Source organism: Colobus angolensis, unplaced genomic scaffold, assembly GCF_000951035.1.
Source record: "Colobus angolensis palliatus isolate OR3802 unplaced genomic scaffold, Cang.pa_1.0 Scaffold344, whole genome shotgun sequence".
NCBI lineage: Eukaryota > Metazoa > Chordata > Mammalia > Primates > Cercopithecidae > Colobus > Colobus angolensis.
In genome coordinates this window covers 1,044,286-1,062,785 of record NW_012116755.1, presented here as the reverse complement: position 1 = coordinate 1,062,785, position 18,500 = coordinate 1,044,286, and the positions used below count along the sequence as shown (strand labels likewise).

Below are 18,500 nucleotides of genomic sequence, written 5' to 3'. Positions count from 1 at the left end.
AAAAAAAAAAAAAAAAAAAAAAGAGTAAAACGAAGACATAAAAGGAACAAATCTCTAGAAGATGGAAAATGAATGATGTGGTAACTAAGAAAGCTGGGTGGAGGGAGTAACAGCTTGGAACTCTTGCTGAGGGCTATCCAATGGAAGGAGCTAGCTGATCTACCCTGCCCAACCCCAAAGACTTGGATTTTTGAAACCCTAGGTACAATGAAGGGTGGGAGGCAGAAGTGGATCTAATAATAAGGGCATTAACTGGAAATCTGTAATAACAGTTGGCTTCCTTCCCTTCACTTCTAGAAAAGCACTTAACAGCATCTAAACCCCAGACAAAAATATCAGAGGATTTTTGCTAATTAAATGTAAGAGCCCAAGGCAAAATATTCTGTATTCTGGCCTTTAGGGGTCTCCAGGGAAATAGTGGGCAAATTTCACTCCTACACACAGAGGTCTCAATTAGGCTTTTAATTCACAGACACACTCACGCCCACGCACACATGTATATGGGTGTAAGAATCACAACACATTTGAGGAAAGTCTCTAATGAGAGTAAACAAGGTAAACAGAGGGGAAAAAGGACCCAGTGGCAGGGGCATGAAGGGAATAAGATAATTCATGTGACAGAAGACACTTTTAAGAAAAGGCTCTCAGAAATTAAACTAGTTACTGTTAAAATTGTTACTGTTAAAAATATTATTCATTAGAAAATAAGATACTCTTCTCATAGTGGCACAAGACAAAGAAATGGAAATAACGAATGCAGCTAAGGATCAATCTACAAGGTCCAACACTTGATTAGCAGAAACTCTATAAAGAGTAAAAACAGAAGGAAAAAAAAAAAAAACATGGAAAGGGGGAATAGTCATATAAAAAATGAGAAAATTTCCAAGAGTAGGAGTACCTGAGTCTCTAGATTGAAAAATTCCACTGAGCATTAGGGAATTGAATACATCAAAGATAAAGAAGAGACTTTAAAAGCTTCCAGGCATAGGGGTGGGAAAACAGATCACTGTAATGTAAATACTATTTATTGATTGTCAAATAAATATCAGATTGGAATCAGACATCTCAGCAGCAGTGGATGCTGTAAGTCAGTGAAGTGATGGCTACAAACTTCTAGGGAAAATTTTCAACCTAGAATTCCAGAGCCCATCAAACTACCATCAAGTGAGAAGTCAGAGAAAGACATATAAACACTCAACAACTTTGCCTTCCATGTACTTTTTCCTGACAGGAGACTTGACATGTACTATAGTAAAATGATGAAGTAAATAAAGAAAAAGGAAGACACAGAATTCAGGAAATAGTTGAGTCCAGTGTAACAAAAGAATAACAGGCAGAAAGGGCATCAAAAACAGACTAGAGCAGGAGGCTGAAAGGGGAATATACAGCAAGAAAAGAAGTGAATTCAACAGAGTATTTAATTGAATGGAGAATTTGAAGATGACTGCGAGTGTGTGGAAAGCAACCAGTACAAGGTAAAAAGAAAGGCAAATAGAAACTTCAGTAAAAACAAAAAGCTGATCCCAAAAGGAAATATAAACACAGTAAGCTAAGATCTGCAGTCAACAATATTCACATGGTCATAATAATGTTCATGCTGTTTATTTTCAGCTTTTGAAATCTATCAATAAACAAACCATAAAATCCTAACTGGTTACAGAATAGAATTTAAGAATTATCAGACTTGATAATGTAAGAGACAACAATGTGGAAAAGGGAAAGAGAAAGGAAGGGAAGGGTCCCTCCAACATACCACAAAATGGAGAATTGAGATATGGTTTATAGTTAATATAATAAACTAGATATGCAAATATAATAATTTATTTTTATAAAAGTCTTGCTCCTTATAGAAATACAGAAATTACTAAAACAAACAAACAAAGAAACAAAACCCCTCTTAGTAACCCATAATCCTATTATCCAGAGTATATGGGTTTGAAGCTAAGCCTGGAATTAACCATCTGTATGGCTGCAAGTCATTTAACCACTTATGATATTTTCTTATTTCCTTTAGGTAATTTATCTATATACTTTTAAATAGTATATAGTATATATAACAGCAACAGTACACGAGAACTGTATTATATACACAATTTTTAATCCAGATTTTTTCACTTTAAAGCAAAAGGTAAATCTCTGGATACATAGCATATCATGCACTCGTATATGCATATCAATATACTTCTGAATATGCCTTTGGCCATAAGGCAGTCAGGGGTTTCCCAGAGATGGAACTTGAACCAAATATTAGAAGAAACTAAGCTTACAAAAATAGAAGGGGACTGAGTGGGAAGTAATGATGAGATATTACAGGCACTGAGAAAAGTGTGAGCAAAGGCACAGAAGACAGCAAGCACATGCCTCTAGGCTGCACTAAAAGGTGCCTGAGTGAAGAGACGAGGCTGGAAAGCGATTATGAAGAGCTCAGTAAATCATGTTAGGGATCCTGATATTTTTCCCATAACAAGACATGACAACAGGGCTAGTGGACCAGGTTTGCGTTGGCACTCCAGAATTTAGCACGACGTTCACCACAAAGGGAACACAAAATGTTTTTGTAATGAATGATGCTTAGGAAGGCAGAAATAGCTTCTGGACATTCAATCTGGGTGCCCCAGGTGGTAGGGATAATGTCATTTGATGAGGGAAGGAATCCAGGAGAAAAACAAATTTTAAAGGTTATGTGTCTGGGCGACATTCTTAGCGATTCTGAAACCTAACCTCATTTAAAAAAAAAGTCACTGGTGATTATGTAATCCATCTCCAGTTTAGACTTGAGGCCCTAGATTTATGTATTGGCTTCAGGAAGCCTGCATAACCTCCAAGTAAGCACTAGATTTAATCTGCAAAGTACATTTCTTAGAAGAGGATCCACAATCTCCCCTGGATTCCCAAAGGGGCTGCAACCCCAGAAAGGTTGCAGTGCCTACAATGGATGAGCAAGTGGAGAGGTGACAGATGTGGGAGAGGGACAACTACCTGAGAAAGGGAGGGGATACAGAGATGAACAATTAGCTTTGTCCAAAGTCACCTCTTCCTAAGCCTCGAGGAATTTATGGCTGTGTTTGAGTGTGTAACTTTCTGTGTGTTAGGGATTGAAGTCTTTCTCCTGTGCTCCCAGAGTACTGTGATTTCACCATCAGTTTTGCATCACTGTGCTCCACTTAATACATATCTGTTGGTCTCATTTGAGGATGAGGACAGATTTCCTGGCCCTACTCTTAATGCCAATCACTAGGCCTGCAACAGAGCTCTTAGCTTGACAGCTAAAAGTCTGAGAGCTCACAGCAACTTAGGAAAATGGGGCTTCAGAGTTCCCAACCACTCCTAGCAAGGCTACCCAAAAAAGATGGGAGATGAGTCCAAAGAATAGGAAACTAAGCAAACCGACAAAAGGTGGTCACTCCTCCCTTATTATAAACCATAAAGAAAATGGCAGGCTGCAATTTACTTTCAGGGCTGGAATCAGGAGGGAGAGTTATTAGCTGGGGAAGGATCTGATCTGTCTAGTAATCAATCCACTTGGCTCACATGATTTGTGCAGAATCAGAGGCCCTGAACCTGGATGCAGGTTTGTGGAAACTGAGATCTGGAGATGAAATCCAAGTAGAAATGTAAAAAGTCATAATACATACCAAAAGTATGTTATGTAAAATTTGGTTTGCTCATATAAATGTCTGGTATATTCACTTAAATACAAATAAAATAAGTTAGGTGGCAGAATCCTCTAACATCCAATGGTTGGCAGAGGCACTGATGGACACCTAGTGCAGCCAGTGTAAAGTAAGTGTCCTGTTCTGCTAAAAACACATAGAATGCTTTGCACATACAGATCCTTATCCTGGAGCAACCCCCACCCCCTCCACCTTTGATCACACACATTCTTGACCTGCAGCCTTTACTTTTTGCTACAGTGGTTCATCACCTTTGCTTGTCATTGTAATCCCCTCCAGAGTTTTAAAAAAATACTGAGGTCTAGAAATGGAAATTTTTTAAAAGTGCCCAAGGTGATTCTAACATGAAGCCAAGGTTTAAAACCACTGCTTTACTGCAAGGTTGGGTCAGTGAATCTCAAACCTAGTTTTGCATCATAATCGTCTGGGTAGCTTTTCTGAACTACCTATGAGTGAAAATCACAATCCTCCATAACTGAATATTCAATTATGAGGATAAACATATATGATAGAATGGTTTAACTGTCTTAATGGTCATAAATCCCAGCAGGTATTTTTTTCAGCAAAGTAGTTTCGGTCTCTTGGTGGGTCAAGGTCACAGAGTTATCTCAAATCTTCAGACCTGCTCTCCTGATATTCTGTTTCCTGATAAGGCAGGGGAAAAAAACTAACTTGTTCTTACTCTCAGCAGAGACAGGTGGTGGTTTCTTTGAGTCTCTCCATTCCATCAGGGAGACTGCAATAGTCACTGTTGCAATTGGTGAGGGCATGAGTATGTGATCCTACTTTTGAATCCTTTTGATTTCTTGTATTTGTGTCTCTATGATTTAGAGCAAAACTGCAAAAATAAGTTGCATATGTTTTGACAAAAAAATAGGAGGGAGGAAAAAGGAAATTAATAAGCTTTCTTGTGTATGCCTTCTGTATGTGAAAATGCACTGTAGGCCAGGTATGGTAGCTCGTGCCTGTATTCCTGACACTCTGGAAAGCCGAGGCAGTTGGATCACCTGAGGTCAGGAGTTCGAGACCAGCCTGGCCAACATAGTGCAACCTCATCTCTACTAAAAATACAAAAAAGGCTGGACACAGTGGCTTACTCCTTAATCCCAGCACTCTGGGAGGCCAAAGCAGGTGGATCATGAGGTCAGGAGTTCAAGAGTAGCCTGACCAACCCCGTGGCTACTAAAAATACAAAAATTAGCCGGGGGTGGTGGCGTGCACCTGTAATCTCAGCTACTCAGGAGGTTGAGGCAAGAGAATCGCCTGAACCCGGGAGGTGGAGGCTGCAGTGAGCAAGATCGCACCACTGTACTCCAGCCTGGGCGACAGAGCAAGACTCCATCTCAAAAAAAAAAAAAAAATTGGCCAGGAGTGGTGGCACTCACCTGTAGTCCCAGTTACTCGGAAGACTGAGGTAAGACAATTACTTGAACCTGGGAGGCAGAGGTTGCAGTGAGCCGAGATAGTGCCACTGCACTCCAGCCTAAGCAACACAGCAAGACTTCATTTCAAAAACAAAAAACAAACAAACCAAGAAAAGTACTCTATAAACTAGAAAACACTATGTGATTAATATTCAGTCTTACAGAAATGTGAAAATAAATGCATGGGACTTCTGCATAAGAGCTGCATCAGGCTCAGCATTTATGATAAATGTTCTTGTATGCCCTGAGGCATTGGAACAGTGTGGAGGGACACAGCCAGAAATCAGGAGACCAAATAGTCTTAGGTTTGCTGATTTCTGGTCACAGTGCCTAAGGCACTCCCCAAAATATGTCACATGAGCTTCCTCACCTGAAAAATGGGACTATATACCCCTTTGTCTCCTCCACAGGTCTGCATCGGGATTACAGATAGTGAGGGAAGTGGCATGGCAGAACACAGAATCTAGAGTCAGATCCTGGACTTGGATATAAGCTGTCACTTGTTACTTGGCCTTGCACTAAATGACTATCCTCAGGTAAACAGGCAACCACCTCTTTCAGTGTTGGATGGACTAAAGTAGTGATTTATGTGAATGCGTGAGATACATGCCAGGTATCATGGTCAATACATAAGGGTACACAACAAAGAATAAAAGTTCTATATAAATACAAGGCAATATTATTACATTATTACCTACTGCATAGTTTAATAAACCATTCTTCCAGGAGTAAAGGCTCAATGGTAACAAAGATATCTTACCTTAGCCAGTTTCTTCATACCTCTAAAAGTTTTCATATTCCAACACCTCTGAATTTCTCAAAAAATCTAATTAAGACCTTAGGAATCTTACTTCCACCTCCCCTCTCCATTCACTTTCCCTCTTAGGTCCTCTCAGAATGAGAAGAGCTCCACGATTTCTTCTGAACACCATCCAGAATGTCAGAATAAAACCCAAACTGAGACCCCTGGCTGGACTTGAGCAGAATGACAGCAGAGACAACTGGGGCATGCCTCTAGGCAAGCTTTATTCTTTGACTCCTTTATCCAGGAAGGGGTTGTTAGTTGCATCTCACCCAAATGGAATGTGATGGGAATTGGGGGCTAGAGTTGTTTGGAGAAGGAGCTGTTGATCTTGGCAAATGAATATAGCTGGTGTGTGGTGTCCATCAATCCTTGAGTGCTTGGCCATGCAGACTAGGGAATGGTCAGAATAGACTCAGAGGTCCCCAGATCTTTACAATACCAAGGTTCAAGAGGTATAGACAGTAAGGAAAAAGTCCATTTCCTATTTCTGTCCATTTTCAGTAAAGTTTTTTTGTTTTGACTGACTTTTTAAAAATTACCTAGGAAATGGAAAGCTTATAAACGTTCATAAGTGAATTGTTGGACTGATACCCCAAGTGGTTTCCTTACCTAGTCACCACTTAACCAGAAATATTAGAATACACAGTTCAACCAGAATTCAACCAGGCAGATAACCTTCCTGTTGCTCAAGCAATCATCAGAGTTTTAAAAAACAAAATTAAGCAAAAAAGACCTTTCCCCAAATGGCATCATTACCACTTAGCTTTGTATGACCCATTCCTGAGAAAGTCACATTCCACTTCAGAAAATATGACCGCTTAAGGTACAGTTAAAACAAAGTCCTTGCCTTTAGGTGCTTACTTTTTGTTTTCTTTAAATTAGCCTCTGAATGCTTTTCTTGTGTTTTGTGCTGCATTCCTGAAAACTCTTAACTTTTAAGGACATAGCCCTCACTTTTATAGAGGAGGAAGAAAACAGCAAAGAGTGTCTCATTAGGGAGGCAGAAGGTTATGACCAATGCTGGAGGTCTTCCTCTTCCTTACTTGTTATTCAACAAGATGGGTTCTGTGGTGTCGCATGAGGTGTGAGTTGGAAATGAAAGCTGCACCACACTTCTCACATTCATAGGGCTTCTCCCCAGTGTGGGTTCTCTGGTGCACAGTGAGGCTCGACCTCTGTCTGAAGGCCTTCCCACACTCATTACATGTGTAAGGTTTTTCTCCATTATGAATTCTCTGATGAATAAGTAGGTATGAGCTACATGTGAAGGCCTTCCCACATTCATTACACACGTAAGGAAGATCTCCACTGTGAATTCTCTGGTGGACAATAAGGCAAGAGAGCTGACTGAAGGCTTTCCCACATTCGCTGCAGTCGTAAGGTTTCTCTGCAGTGTGAATTCTCTGGTGCACAATAAGGTGTGAAAAACAACTAAAGGCTTTCCCACACTCTTTACACTCATATGGCTTTTCACCAGTATGGCTTCGCTGATGTACAATAAGATTTGCACTCTGGGTAAACGCTTTGCCACAATCGTTACAGGCAAAGGGCTTCTCCCCAGTGTGGATCCTCTGGTGGACAATGAGGTTTGAGCTCCTAGTAAATGTTTTCCCACATTCATTACATTCATAGCATTTTTCTGTAATGTGGACTTTCTGGTGCCGAGCAAGTTGTGAGCTGTAACTAAAGGCTTTCTCACATTCACTGCATTTAAAAGTTTTTTCTAAGGAGTGGATTTTTTGATGTACAGTCAGATTTGAACTCTGAGTGAAGGCTTTCCCACATTTTGAGCAAACATAAGGTTTCTGTCCAGTGTGGATTCTCTGATGCACAACGAGGTTTGCACTTTGAATGAAGGCCTTCCCACACTCATGACATTCAAAGGGTTTCTCCCCAGTGTGGATTCGCTGATGCACAACGAGGTTTGCACTCTGACTAAATCCTTTCCCACACACGCTACACGTAAAAGGCTTTTGCCCAAGCTGGGTTTTTGGATTTTTAACAGCGCCAGAATTAAGGCTGTATTTTCCCCCAGATTTCTTACATTTCTGGTTTTCTTCTTCTTTGAAGCTTTCAGATAACTGATGGTCATTCACTATCACTTGTCTGAAATCTTTCTTTTCCCTCTTTATTCTCTGCCTCTTTAACATGTTTCCTTTTTCACAAGTTTCTCCTAACTCAGGTCCTTGAGGATCAGCTTTCTGGATTCTTTCTGATATGATGAGGGGTTTTTCAGCTTCCTCACATATCTCAGTTTTTGGAACCAGTAACTGTAGGTTCTTGGTTTCAGCACCTGAACCAAGAAACAGACAATACAAATGTTAGCTTTCTCTGGCCTAGAAAAACAATAGGATCAAGTCATAAAAGGAAGTATGTGATCTCAGCACCTCCACAAAATGGCTTCATCAAAAAAAAAGAATCCCATCACATGTTATCTCTCCTCCATAGGTTCTTCAGCTGGGGCTTTGCCCTCCTCTACCTACGGCAGAATCCACTGACTCATGGTCTTTTCAGCACTTCCACTTGCCTCCATTAGACACTTAACCCCACTGCCTCATGCCAGGGAGGCCCAATCTCCAGACAGTGCTCCTCCTGGCTGTATGATGACTGCCCTTGCAATGAAGACCAGTTATGAAGGACACAAGCCTCTCCCTAGGCTGGCCTTCTTACCTTAGCTACTTAGTGTGGATTTGCTTACAACCCACCAGTTAATTAGGGAGATTTGCTACCTGTGACCAAGGTTTCTGTGTCTCAGGATACTGGATATCAAAGAAAGGATAAGCATGGACAGAAAGCCTAACACTGGCTGCCAAGATAGCCACAGCAGCCAAAAGCATATGAAATGCTGTGAGGTCCTGCAGCATATAGGTTAAGAACATGGATTCTAGAGCCAGACTGCCTGGTTTCAAATCTCTGCTCTGACACTAACTAGCTGCATGACTTTGGGCTACTTAACTCCTGTGTGCCTCAGTTTCCCAATCTCTAAAACAGGGATACTAATAGTATCTACCTCATAAGGCCGTGAGTATATTAATGGAGTTACTCTATGTCAACTACTAAGGCATTGTCTGGAATACAGTCAGTGTTCTGAATGTGTGCAGCAACTTTCAGGCTGACTGATGATGTTGTGAGGGGTCAGAAGGAAAGATGAATGCTCAGGGGAGGGGAGTTGCTACGGTGACAGACAGCTACACTAGGAGAATTAAAAAAGAAACCATACATGGCAAACTCTTACCCTTGTGTCATAGGAATAGCTTAGCATTGTGTCAAGGAAAGCTGACCTTCTTCAGTTATGGCATAGCCTGCTCCACAATGCCAGAAAATATCATGAGAACATCAAAACACCCTGAAGCTTTATGACACTGATTAGTCTCTGGATGCTTTACATTGCTTCAGAATCTAATGGTGTCAAAAAGAAGTCCTGCTATCAGTAACATCATAGTTCTTTACGTTTGTCTCCTCTGCACCCTCACTTTCCTTGACCTTGAAATGTGCAACCATGTAACCCAGTTTTGGCACAGTGAACCCTTAACAAGTGTTTGTCAGTTAAACCAAACTCAAGAAATAAGGCAAGTGAAATAAAGGGTAACAGGAATGGGTGGCAAGCCTGTAGAGGAGGGAGGTATTCCCATTGGTGATGTCAGCTCAGAAATGAGCAGTGGTGCTGTGAGCTTCAGGTTATAACTGCTGCTACTGCACAGTGGGGAGACTAGCACCCATGAGAGGGAAATATCCTACAGGATGACCATCCAACCAATGATATGAGTGGGTGGGACAAGGATGTTGGAGTGGTACAAAGCAATATTGGGGGCAGGAAAACAGCCTGGTTTGATTGCCTGGTTAAGACTATGGTAATCCGAAATTCTATCACAATCGTTCACACAAGATGAGCAGTGTCAGAGGAAAGAAATGCCCAAGTGCTGGATATAGAAGAGTCCCAGATACGACAAACAATAAAAATCTGAAATGCTGGCAGGTCGCAGTGGCTCACGCCTGTAATCCCAGCATTTTGGGAGGCTGAGGTGGGCAGATCACCTGAGGTCAGGAGTTTGAGACCGGCCTGGCCAACATGGTGAAACCCCATCTCTATTACAAATACAAAATTAGCCAGGTGTGGTGGTGCATGCCTGTAGTCCCCAGCTACTTGGGAGGCTGAGGCAGGAGAATCGCTTCAATCTGGGAGGTGGAGGCTGCAGTGAGCTGAGACTGCACCACTGCACTTGCACTAAGCCTGGACGAGACAGAGTGAGACTCTATCTCAAAAAAAAAAAAAAAAAAAAAAAAAGCCAGGTGCGGTGGCTCATGTAATCCCAGCACTTTGGTTTGGGGGGCCAAAGTAGGTGGATCACCTGAGGTCAGGAGTTGGAGACCAGCCTGGCCAACATGGTGAAACCCGGTCTCTAGGAAAAATACAAAAAAATTAGCTGGGTGTTGTGGCAGGCACCTGTAATCCCAGCTGCTCTGGAGGCTGAGGCATGAGAATCACTTGAATCCAGGAGGTGGAGGTTGCAGTGAGCCAAGATCATGCCACTGCACTCCAGCCTGGGCGGCAGAGTAAAACTCATCTGAAAAAAAAAAATCTGAAACGCTAAACTTTTTCTGGTTATTTCTAGTCCTACTGTTCTGCTCTCTCTTGCTTTTTAAAAATGTACTGTTTTTCTCTCTGTAGTTTACTTGCTCTTCTATCTTTTCTTCTGCTGTTGCTTTCTTATTTTTTCCTGTTATCTTGACCCCTTACTGACTCTTTATCTCTCTCCTCTCCTATTTTTTAATTTTTTGTGTGAAATATTTTGAATTTTTCCATATACAGTTTCATGCCTCTTCTGTTTTTCTTTTGCTGACTGCTTTCTTCTCTTTATGTTCTTTACTGTTACTTTAACACCTACATCCCACTTTATTCTTCTCCCATCTAACATCTCTTCCTACATCCCACTTTATTCTTCTTCCATCTAACATCTCCTCCCTTGGTTCTTTTCACCTCCTCTTTTGCTTTAACTCCCCATCACTGACACTTGGGCCTCCCATCCCCAAGCTGGGCATCTCTCCAACAGAAACAGAGCCCATGAAAACTTTAGTTCATAGCTGCACTGTCTCCCTGACCTTCACTCCTAACCTCCTTACTGGGAGATTTAGAATGTTGGGCATGAAAAATGAAGATCAGTGGGAACTACTAAACTGATTACAGTCAATAATGGAAACAATTCCTTCTATCTGAATGATGTCTCCTGTCAAAACCATTACAAAACCAGGTGCAACTGTAGCCTAGAAGGTTTTCATGCAAGTGATTCATCACTGAGTAAAGTAAGACCTGGGGTCTGGACAAGTGCCTAAGAAAAGAGAATTAGGGTCCATCTGGTGTTAGTCACTAAGTTCAAATTTCTTTGGGTAAAAAGATTAATCAGCAAATAATCCGGGTGTATAACCTTGGTTTACCTGAAATAGTATTTTTCCTTTTTTAAAAACATGTAGGATTACTGTAGCTCTAGAGAAATTAAATTAAGTACAGAAATAATGAAAAACTAAACCAAAAACTAATTTGTGGCCAACTAGAACACAGGCATAGCCATAGTTTTGAAATCAATACTTTTCTTTCACTCTTTTTTTTTTTTAAAAAAAGATACCTGAAATGCTACACGAGGCTGCCATCTCAGCTGGTGACTATATTCAGAGATAAGAAGGGTAATTTGATTTACTAAATTTATAAGTCCAATTCATTAGATTTATAAAAGCTGTGTGTTTATCAAGATTTTATTTACAAGACTTGTAAATCTGCTCAGTTAGGTGTTTGGAATGTTTTAAAGAACTAAAGATATCAAATTCGCAATTATGTTTTATATAAAGAAATTTGATAAGCAGGTAGGATTAAATGTTTAAAAATTTTATTTTATTTATAGTTTTAGACAGAGTCTTGCTCTGTCGCCCAGGCTGGAGTGCAGTGGTGTAATCTTGGCTCACTGCAACCTCTGTCTCCCAGGTTCAAGCGATTCTCCTGTTTCAGCTTCCCGAGTAGCTGGGACTACAGACATGCACCACCACGCCTGACTACTTTTTGTATTTTTAGTAGAGACAGGGTTTCACCATGTTGGCCAGGCTCGTCTCGAACTCCTGATATCAGGTGATCCACCCGCCTCCGCCTCCCAAAGTGCTAGGATTACAGGTTTGAGCCACTGCGCCCGGCCAAAATGTTTAAAAAATTTAATCTGTAAAATTTGAAGCTTAACTGAACATAAATTAAAGAAAAAATACAAATGTTCTCACTTTTATACAAATATTTCTAGACGTATGGATGAAGTAAAAAGTTATGCTTAATGGCTTAAAAATTGGTTTTTAAATGAATAAACTTTAATAAATGCAACATTAATTAAAATATGAAAACTGCAGTTAAAACTTGCTCAGACATTAAAAACCCAGTAACACATCACAATTTCCAGAGCACTTTCATGTATATTATACAATTTCATCATGATGATGAAACTGTTCTCCTTCAGCTAAAAAAAGAGCAAGGTTGTGTCTTATTCATTTCTGTATCTCTAGCACCTATCACACTGCCTGGCGCACAGGGAGTAGAGTGCCAATGAATCCTATACTTAATGAATGAACACACCCAATTTGTAGAACAGGAAATGGAGGTCCAGAGAGAGAAGGGACTTACTCAAGGTCACAGAGTTACTAGAGGCAGGGCAGCAACCCCACTCAGATGTCTCTCACACATAAAGCTCAGTGTTCCCGCCATCGCCTGCTGATATTGCCATGGAAATAGTGTTGGCAGTGTTCCTGCCATCGCCATGGAAATAGCTGGCAGCACAAAATGGTAAGTCTCGGGTATGAACACGGCCTTGAGGTAAGAGGCAAAGTAGGAAAAGGGAGCCCATTCCTGATGAGGTGCAGCTGTTGGGGTTAAGACTATGAATGGCTGATAAAGCCAAGAGACAGAAAATAAGTGACACGCAGGGGAATGCACCAGAGAGAATGGAACAGAAAGCAGAAAGTGGGGAACAGAAGCTGCTAAGGGTTTGGGAATAATTAAAAATGAGACAAGAAAATCTAGGTGGAGATCCTCATCTTCCCCATAGCACTGGTTTAAGAAAGTGATTTGGTCCCCAGATACCTGAAGAACTGGTTAGGGAGGAGAGGGGGTTCAAAGTGTTAATTATCTGGCAGACTCATAAAAAGAATAGGGCTTGGCAATCTCCGATAAGTGCTTTGAAACACAGGACTCATGGATACTGCATTCTTGACCCTCACTTATATGTCACTCCTCCACAGGCAAGCTTCTGCCACTGCCAGTGAGATCTTTAGAATGTACTATCCTTTCTTTAGTCCTAGCTTAGAGAGAACAAGTTGATAAGCCATCAGTACCCTCCATGAAGACCTAGTTTTGAACATCATTATAGTTGACATAGCTGCTCAAAATTCTCCATAATTTGCACAAAGATCTATGAAAACAGAACATCTCCAGGGCATTTGCTCAATATCACCATAAAAGTTGACTGATCCTACCTCAGCTAGCATCTCTTGCAGGCTCACTAACCTATGCTAACTACAAAGCACATAAAGAGGACATGTGCTTACATGTGTACACAGAGGTGAAACTCACTGAACAATAAATATCACTAAAAAGTGAGTTTGGAATTTGCCTATTGTGTGGTAAAAACACCTGATGGCAACAACTTAAGCATAACCTGAGAATGAGCCTGTATGGCAGACACACCTGAATACAGTTTGGAGTTCCAAGCAAAGGAATCCAGAAGTGGCCAACCTGGAGCTCCATTCCTTATCCATTCCCCACCCCTTTCAGTGGAATACGGGCCCTAAAGGGGATTGGGACCCCTTGTTTTGTGTTAAATTAAGGCTGCCAGGTGGAGGTCATTAGCGGGAGGGTGTTAAGTGAAAATGTTATATAAACTGCATGCCTTTGGCAAGCGGTTGCAGTTCTCCTGCCCAGCCTGTGCAGCTGGGGCATGTGGTTCTCCTGTGCCCAGCCCACTGCCTTTAGACTGTCTAACCTGTACATAAACATTTAGTAAAACTCCATGTCGTTTGCTGGCCTGGGTCTCTTATTCAGCCTCTTGAACCTGGTGCCATATTGGTGTTGATCAGGTTTTAGGGACAAAACCTATGTTTGTCTGGTGTCTTGAGCCTGTGTGCAAAATAAGCCACTTCCCATAACAAATGCACAGGCATTGTAGCATTTGTCTTTCCAACTTTCCTTGACACTTTTAATACCTCAGTACTCTGTTGGTCAACCTAGGAAACTGGATGCCCACCACAGTCTCTGAAAAGATTTGAGAAACCCCAATGGTCAGATTCAGAATCAGGGAATTGAACCATACCTAGAAAGTTCATGGTCCCATGAGTCTCCAGTATCTCACTCTTGGCCAGAGTCCCTGGTAACGAGTAGCTGCCAAGGGGTGAAGCAGCAGGTGCCTCCTGAGTTGCTTTCAGGACTACCGCCATGTCCCAGAATACGTTCTGACCCTAGAGACAAGGAGGAACATGTTTAAGAGGGAACTGGTGGTAGGGGGTAGTGTGATTACAATTTTGAGAATGAGAACATAATTATCTATTCCTGGAGGCCATAAAACAATTTTTAAAAACAGAAAAGGAAGCCAGAGTCTCCTCCAACCCCCAGGGTGAGTTGGGTAGAGAAGCAAGCCAGCTACTTTCTTGCTTATTACTTTGATTGCACCTCACTGCTCACTCCAGAATCTAAACCTAGCTTAATCAGTGAGTACATAAGAGGAGAGAGCATATGGGAAGAATTTTCCAAGTGAACTTTTGTGAGATCTAAAGAACAAAGCAGCAAGGTTTTGATGATATTATTACAGAAAGACTCTGGGGGAACCTCTGCCCTCATTTGACTAGTAATGGTAAGGGGTGCGTTTGAAACATTAAGGACAGCACAGTGTACAGCCTCATGAGTCAAAGTGTGGTGCAAAGATCAGCAGCAGTATCTGCATCACCCATAAGCTTGAAAAAAAAAAAAAAAAGAAAAAGAAAATGCAGAATCTCAGACCATCCCCAGACGTCCTCAATCAGAATCTGAACTTTTAACTATTTTAACAAGAGCCCCTAGGTGATTCCTATGCACATTCAAGTTTTAGAAGCTCTGGTTAGCATTGTCAAAACCTGATTGAAATCACCTGAAGAGTTTTTAAAACCATGGATACCCAGGTCCCACCCCTAGATTCTTTTTTTTTTTCTTTTTTTTTGAGACAGGGTCTCACTCTGTTGCCCAGGCTAGAGTGCAGTGGCGTTAATTCGGCTCACTGCAACCTATGCCTCCCGGGCTCAATCAATCCTTCCCCCTCAGCCTCCCAAGTAGCTGAGATTACAGGCACATCCCACCATTCCAAGCTAATTTTTTGTATTTTTGCATAGAAAAACACGAGGTGTGCAATGTCACCCAGGCTGGTCTTGAACTCCTGACCTCAAGTGATCCTCCCGTCTTGGCCTCCCAAAGTGCTGGGATTACAGGTGTGAGTCACTGTGCTTGGACCCCGGATTATGATTTAATGGGAACAGAATACAGCATGGACATCAAGATTTTATAAAAAGCTCTCCAGATTCTGTGTAGCAAAATTTGAGAACCACTGGTTTATAGAAACACAATCAGAAGAGAACATTTCTATCCTATTACAAGTGACAGGAAGCTAGAATCATACTCAAGAAATAAGATTCCAGGTGTGGAAGTAGAGGGGCAGAGTTCCCTCTTAAACTCCTTGAGGTCTTCAAGTATCTCCTCCCCTCTTCCTCTCAGGACCCAATTTACCTTTTCTTCCTCTTCTGATCCATCAAGGCCTGTCTGAAGACCCTCCGCTGGGGCCCAGACTTTGATGTTCTCAGAGTGCACTTGTTGGCTGGATGCCTGACCTGGGAAGTTTTCTTCCTCCTCCTCCTCCTTTTTCACTTTCACTGGGCCCCATGGAGCTAGGGCCACAGCTTCTCTCAATTCTGCAGTCATCTTCTCTGCTCAGCAGGGGAATTCCTACAGCTGGGAGCTGCCCAGCAGAGGTCAAACCCCATCTAAGCTTTATGTTTCAAAAGCTTCTTCTTGAGTTTCTTCCCAGGGCCAAGATGAGTACTGCCTACTGAGAAATCAGAAAACACTGTTAGCACCAAGGAGAGATTTGCTGGATGCCACTTAGCACACTGGCAAATTTCACCAGTGCCTGGCCAGGGGCCACTGTAGGACATGGAATCCTCTATTCCTCCCTCACAGGATGAAGGGGTTGGACTGTAAATATGTAATGTCTTCCCATAATAATCACATTGCAAACGGCTTTACATAATGTTTATTGATTTTTTCCTGATTAAAAGTTAACATACTTTTATTATAAAAACTTTAAAAATGCAGCAAATGACTAAGAAAAACCATCTCAGTCTACTTCCAAAGAGATAACCACTATACATTTTAAGATTTCAGATATTTCTTTCAAAGGAAAATCTCCATACTACTAATAATTATGATTTTATAAGTTCTTGTTTTTGACTATGGGGATACATATTTTCACAATTATCATTACAGCATTTTTAAAAAAAGGATTTTACAACAAAAGATTTTTTATTGCCAAGGATACAAAATAATGTGAACAAAAGGATCCCAAGAAAAAGACTGGGAGTCTTTATACAAACATGTTAGCAGTGGGTAGTTATCTCTGGGTGGTGTAATTACAGGTAGTTTTAAGGTTCTTTTCATTTTTTTTGTTTGATTTTTACATTTTCCATAGCTTCCAAATGTCCTGTGAGATAAAATATTACACTTAAGATTTAAAAAAAGATTACTTTCATGTTGCCATTCTTCATGGTTATTATTACTTTTTTTTAGATACGGAGTCTTGCTCTGTCTCCCAGGCTGGAGTGCAGTGGCGTGATCTTGGCTCGCTGTAAGCTCTGCCTTCCGGGTTCACACCATTCTCCTACCTCAGCCTCCTGAGTAGCTGGGACTACAGGCGCCCACCACCGCGCCCAGCTAATTTTTGTATTTTTAGTGGGGACGGGGTTTCATCGTGTTAGCCAGGATGGTCTCGATCTCCTGACGTTGTGATCCACCCGCCTCGGCCTCCCAAAGTGCTGGAATTACAGGCGTGAGCCACCACACCTGGCTCTTCATGCTTATTTTAAATGCTATACAATAACCTATAGTGTTGATAAATCTTCACTGAAAAAGGATCAAGTAATACAGAAATACATAGAATTAAATATACAACCTATACACACTACACAGACACATACAAAGTACTTATCAGTTTAGATGGGAGTCCTAACCCATTTTCTCTGCATTTACATACTTATATGTACACCTTCACACATACTGCTTATTTTTCAAAAACAAACTTTAGATCATCACAGTTATACACTGTTCAGCAACCTGCATTGTTTTTTAACTCAATTTCTGTATTTCACAATAGTCTTAACAATCTTTCAATACAATACATATAGAACTACCTCACTCTGGCATAGTATTCTAAATTGTGGCTATATTGTCATTTACTTAACCATATCCTATTTATGAACCATTTATTTAGTAAAAGTTTACTTTTCCATTTTATTAATATTTAAAAGTTTTTCTTTGTAAATAATTTTTTTGCTGAATTATTCCTTTATAATAATCAGAGAATTACTGGTTCAAGGATTTGCTGGTTGATATGTACTGCCAAACTGCTTTCCAAAAGCACCATGCCAATTCATACCCTCACTAATTAACGGTAACCCTTTATCACAGCTAAGCCGGCAGGGTTTCTGTTTTTAACCTGTGAGCAAAATAACCTTACTAGTTTGATTGCTTATGAAGAGACTGAAATTCTTCGTTCTATCCCCCTTTGAATGTTTTATTGGAAAAGGGTGCTAAATCTTATTCAATCCCCTGTTGCCGCTATTGATCATATTCTTTTCCCCATGTCAACTTATTAAGTAATGCAATACTTTCATTCCTGTGACAAATCTTAATTCTGGAGGATTATTCTTTCCATCACTATCCGAATTCAATCTGATATGCAGGTCCTTAAGACTAGTTCCACCTTGTGTATGTGCAAGACTGCCTACTGTGAGTACTGTCATCAGACTTCTGATCAGATTCAGACGGACCTCTGGTCCCAGAGGGCACAGGGCCCTCTATCAATGGCTCCCTTTCAATGTCCTTTCTCTATTTCCAAACGTGGCAATCCATTCTCTCCACGTATAGGCTCCTCGCGACCCCGTCCCTGGGACCTGTCTGGCCCCTTGGCTGGTCTGGGTCCATCCTCTCTCGGGCCAGGCCCCAGGTGGGCGGCAGCCGGGATTCCGAGGCTGTGGGGAACTCACCCACCCCAGGACAGACAAGGCTGGTGTCCCCAGGAAAAGGAAGCAGGGGCCGCTCCTAGGGCCATGGTCCCTGGGAGAGCCCCTCCTTCTCCCTCGACGTTCGTGCCCACCCGCTTCCATCTCACTCACTGTTGGCAGCTGAGAAGTCCGACCTGAGTTCACTAGCCCTGCAGCATGAGGCTGGCTGACCGGGACCTCAGCTCCCATCGGTACGAGAACAATGACCGGACAGGAAGTGTCTCGGGATGGGCTTCCGGCTCCCCAAGTCGCCAAGCCGGCCTCTCTAGGAATCTC

General features: G+C 41.6%; 1 protein-coding gene across 3 annotated transcripts; it reads right to left on the bottom strand.

Annotated features, from left to right (window-relative positions):
- Positions 1–6,100: 6,100 nt before the first annotated feature.
- ZNF35 (zinc finger protein 35) lies at positions 6,101–18,443 on the bottom strand. 3 transcript variants are annotated; one of them, XM_011952631.1, is made up of 4 exons: positions 18,336–18,443; positions 15,676–15,994; positions 14,237–14,381; positions 6,101–8,196 (listed from the first exon to the last, which is right to left on the bottom strand). In XM_011952631.1, exons 2-4 carry the CDS (start codon positions 15,865–15,867, stop codon positions 6,950–6,952), a joined length of 1,584 nt encoding a protein of 527 aa, XP_011808021.1. In that variant the 5' UTR covers positions 15,868–15,994; positions 18,336–18,443; the 3' UTR covers positions 6,101–6,949. The 3 variants fall into 3 exon arrangements, with proteins under 3 accessions (XP_011808021.1, XP_011808022.1, XP_011808023.1); XM_011952632.1 differs by having other exon boundaries at positions 6,106–8,196; positions 15,676–15,991; positions 18,336–18,429; XM_011952633.1 differs by having other exon boundaries at positions 6,106–8,196; positions 15,676–15,991; positions 18,359–18,429.
- Between the last annotated feature and the right edge of the window lie 57 nt (positions 18,444–18,500).

Coding starts and splice junctions, on each gene's coding strand:
- ZNF35 (XM_011952631.1), bottom strand. CDS start 15,867: ATGACTGCAGAATTGAGAGAAGCTGTGGCCCTAGCTCCATGGGGCCCA. Junction 14,382..15,675: donor GATCAGAAGAGGAAGAAAAG/GTAAATTGGGTC, acceptor CCTTGTCTCTAG/GGTCAGAACGTATTCTGGGA. Junction 8,197..14,236: donor TGGGACCATGAACTTTCTAG/GTATGGTTCAAT, acceptor TTCTTGGTTCAG/GTGCTGAAACCAAGAACCTA.